Below are 3,978 nucleotides of genomic sequence, written 5' to 3'. Positions count from 1 at the left end.
TAACCATATTACATCTTTTGCGTGTTGTGTTAGAGACTCCCGCGGACAATTTATTCGGGCTCAAACGAAACGGCGGCGGACAAATATGACAGTTTTGGAGGGGGAGGCTGTAGCCTTACTCGAGGCTCTTCACTTTGCTGATGCGAACAGATGGGACCGGGTTGTCTTCGAGTCCGACTCATCTACTCTAGTGCAAGCTCTATCGTCTCCGTGCCAGGGTGATTCGGAATCAAACGAAACGGCGGCGGACAAATATGACAGTTTTGGAGGGGGAGGCAGTAGCCTTACTCGAGACTATTCACTTTGCTGATGCGAACAGATGGGACCGGGTTGTCTTCGAGTCCGACTCATCTACTCTAGTGCAAGCTCTATCGTCTCCGTGCCAGGGTGATTCGGAATTCTATGCTATTGTTTCTAGTATTATTTATCAGTTATCTTTACATTCCAACTTCGATGTGAAGTTTGTTAGGAGACAAGCGAACATGGTTGCTCATAGTTTAGCTAGGGCGGCCTGTTCTTGGGCTAGTCACCGTATTTTTGATTCTTATCCTTCTTGTATTGAACATTGGATGATTAAGGATAATAGTTAACTTTCTTTCGGTAAAAAAAAATATAATAATGTCAATAACATTGGTCACACATGAAACTGAAAATACATATATCATAATAACACTAGCTAGGTACGTAGCACTTGTATCGTAAATTAGTGCTAGTAGTTTATTTGTGATTGATGTAGTCGTTAAAACTTAGAAGGTGGATATAGCTGCATGGGGTTTGTTCAACAATTCCTGGTGCAAAAGCAGCGGCGACGGAAGCCTCGACAATCGCCACCAGTGAAACCTTCACCTCTGCATACCGATGCACAGTTGCTGTCACGCGCACATGGACCCTTAAACTTGTGGCTCTTAGACTCGCACCTTCTAGCCTCTGCTGTCTTCACCGCAATATCTGCACGTTTTCATGTCAAATTCATTCATTAAAATAACCACATTACATTACACAACACAACATCCTTTCAAAAGGAACACAAGAAAAACATAGAAGTGGTATTTAAATAATGTATGAAAAAACATTAATGCATTTTATTGACAATTATCAATATGATTAGAAGAGAGAAAAAAACATTAATGCATTTTATTGACAATTATCAATATGATTAGAAGAGAGAAAAATACGAACTCTTTTCTCCATATGCCTTAAAAAAAAGTTTGTGAAAGAAACTATAACATAAAGTTATTTTAAAAAAAATAATATTACAAATAGGCTATACACTTAATATATAGGTGAGAGAAAGAAATAACATATTTATCAAAAGAAAGAAGAAATAATCAGAAACATTTTTATAAATATTACGATAGTATCTCTTGTCTTAAATATGAGAGAGTCTTATATTTAATTAGTCAAATGTAACTAAAGAAAATAATAATAAATTACTACCAGCGGCTAAGAGAAGGAAGAGCATGAGCAAAAACCCGAGTGTTTTCCTCTCCATGGCAAGTTATAACTCACAAATAAATAAATTCAATATAGTTTTTTAGTGGTTGGTTTAAGCAAATGTAGCTAGCTCTTATGATCTTATATATAGTGGCTTATGGGACTTGGATATATTCATATATTATGACGTGTAAGAACCATAGATAAAGAAGCAGGTGAGTGTGCAAAGCTGGATTATTATTAGCTAGCTAGAGAGGTAATATACATGAGTTTGATTAATTAACATGCAAAGCTGAAACGTGTGCATAGAGAACAATTGTGAGCTGCCACGGTAAGCTTGATAGGCCTAGGCAACCGCTTAAATTTTTCAAGTCTTTTGCTTTTACAACCGCTTTGATTAATTTCTATAACATGATGATGAATTTTAATGTTTCTTTTTTTAGAGAAAATTTATTATGAAATACTTATTTTCATTATAAACATAAACAATATTCCCCGAACCACTTTGCCTCCCCCTCTCATGTACACATGAGTGGGTTTTATGAAAGCTACGTACCACATGGCCGTTTATAAGATTTTAGTGGCTTAGAGCGAACCTACAATTTGGGTCCTAACTTATAAATATATATATATAATCATCAAACTTGATACAAAGAACTGAGCAAATTTTTTAAGGCCTAATAGACCCTTAAAAAAAATTTGAGGCCCAAATTTCATACTTATTTTTTGGGCCTAGACGCGGTCGCCCTCTTCGCCCTGCCTCAGATATGACCCTGCTTATATCAAAAGTACGAAGCTATATATAAATGGAAATGCAAAATAATAAATTTTGTTCTTTTTTAGTAAAGTTACATAGTTATGTACGGGGCTAAGTTTAAAAATATAATTTATTTTGGTACAAGGAAAAAAAAAAAACAGAAAGAAAAAAACAAAGAAAAAACATCAACTACGTTCTCAAATAACTAATCTTTAAAATATCAACTTCTAAGATGATAAAGAGGTCATAGAAGGATCCATCCAAAGATGGTAATTAACATCACCGACTAACCAATCTTTGCTAGAAAATTTTATGTTTTTGAAGCCTTAATCTTTCAAATCCACTGCCACCGCTTGTCTGAATGCAGACCTAAGTTACTCTTGAGAAAACACATATAGCCCTCCGCCCAAACAAAACAATCTAGAATGCCTTGATGACGATGGAAGTGAGATATAGAAATTTTTCAGCTACCTATAGCCCGAATCTGCTATGTTTGAAAGTATATATTTAGAGGAACACTTGCTAGGCCACAACTACAAACAATTTTATTTGAGTACACTCACACAAATGAGAAAAAGGTAAAATACAAAACACTTATATAATATGTTATTTTAAAAGATTAAATGATAATTATTTTTATGTGTGTATTCAAATACATTTTATTTGTAGTTATGCTTATATAATTATTTCTCATAGTTTTAATAAATTAAAATGTAATTTTTCAACTGAACAACTATCCAATAATTTTAAGAAATATTATGATGTATATGAAGTTAATATTGTCAGATAGATATAAAAAGAACAAACTTTTTTTTTTGTTGATCGTCATTGTTCATAAAGACAGTTTCAAACGTAATTTTTTACATTCTACAAACAACCTTTGAGCATTTATATGTAATTTCGAACCACCATAATGATAGTTAGGATCCTCTCAACTTTTTCTATCTAAAGAGATAAAGATAAAAAAAGAATAAAAAAATATATATAAAAAAAGTAATAATGATGCACTTAGTGATAGGATGCGTCAAGTGATAGGATCCGTCATTTTGTTTTCTTTCAATCTATATATAAATAGCATCCACAAATTATTTTACGCCATAATGATATAGACCCAAATAAATGATCTGAGCTTAAATATTGATTTGATCTCAGTCACATATTAATTACTATCTTACATGTGATACATTTATCTTATTGTTTGAGATGACACATAGCCTTTTGGTATGAGAAACAACACTTTTATTACATAAATAACACTTGGATTAGTACATGTAGTTCTTTTGAGATTTGTCTTATGTCTTTTTGTGAATCATTCAAGTAATAGAGATCAAAGTGTGAGTGTTCTTTAAACATAATTTTTTTTTTGACAAAATAAAAGATATTCATTCATTCAAATTGAAAGAGTACATCGATATAATGCAAATTCGCTAAAAACAAAAAGGATGAATCTGCGAACAGACTCACAGCATCCATGTTAATAGCATAAAACGGCAAAGTACAAATGCCTACACATATGACTATATTTAAATCTCCGGAATAACCATGTTTCCGGATCTGCAACGTGGATGGCGCCAAAGTCATTAATTGGATCTGCACTGGATCGAAGCTGATCTGACAATCTGAAGCGATCAAATACCTGGGAGAAACAAGAAAAACAAACAACGTCGCACAAAGACGACGAACAACCAACGTCGCACGAAGACGACGAAATCATAAAATAAAACGAAATAGATGTGAAAATCACTTATTTCAATAAAAGGGAAATAGAAAAACGAGTTAGAGGGGTG

At 33.4% G+C, this 3,978-nt stretch overlaps 1 protein-coding gene across 1 annotated transcript; it reads right to left on the bottom strand.

The window, feature by feature from the left end:
- Nucleotides 1-611: 611 nt before the first annotated feature.
- Nucleotides 612-1,598, bottom strand: LOC146934001 (defensin-like protein 1). The gene is made up of 2 exons (XM_085705826.1): nucleotides 1,438-1,598; nucleotides 612-948 (listed from the first exon to the last, which is right to left on the bottom strand). Exons 1-2 carry the CDS (start codon nucleotides 1,490-1,492, stop codon nucleotides 779-781), a joined length of 225 nt encoding a protein of 74 aa, XP_085561952.1. The 5' UTR covers nucleotides 1,493-1,598; the 3' UTR covers nucleotides 612-778.
- Nucleotides 1,599-3,978: the final 2,380 nt, after the last annotated feature.

The sequence above is a fragment of the Medicago sativa genome, chromosome 4 (assembly GCF_051527215.1).
Source record: "Medicago sativa cultivar Bolivia chromosome 4, Bolivia_mono, whole genome shotgun sequence".
NCBI classification, from domain to species: domain Eukaryota; kingdom Viridiplantae; phylum Streptophyta; class Magnoliopsida; order Fabales; family Fabaceae; genus Medicago; species Medicago sativa.
The sequence above is the reverse complement of the archived record's forward strand: the minus strand, read 5'-3'. Positions and strand labels throughout refer to the sequence as shown.

What these genes read in the sequence shown, in the direction of transcription:
- LOC146934001 (XM_085705826.1), bottom strand. Translation starts at nt 1,492, where the DNA reads ATGGAGAGGAAAACACTCGGGTTTTTGCTCATGCTCTTCCTTCTCTTA. An exon ending in CTTCCTTCTCTTAGCCGCTG is followed by an intron (nt 949 to 1,437) that starts GTAGTAATTTAT and finishes GAAAACGTGCAG; the next exon opens with ATATTGCGGTGAAGACAGCA.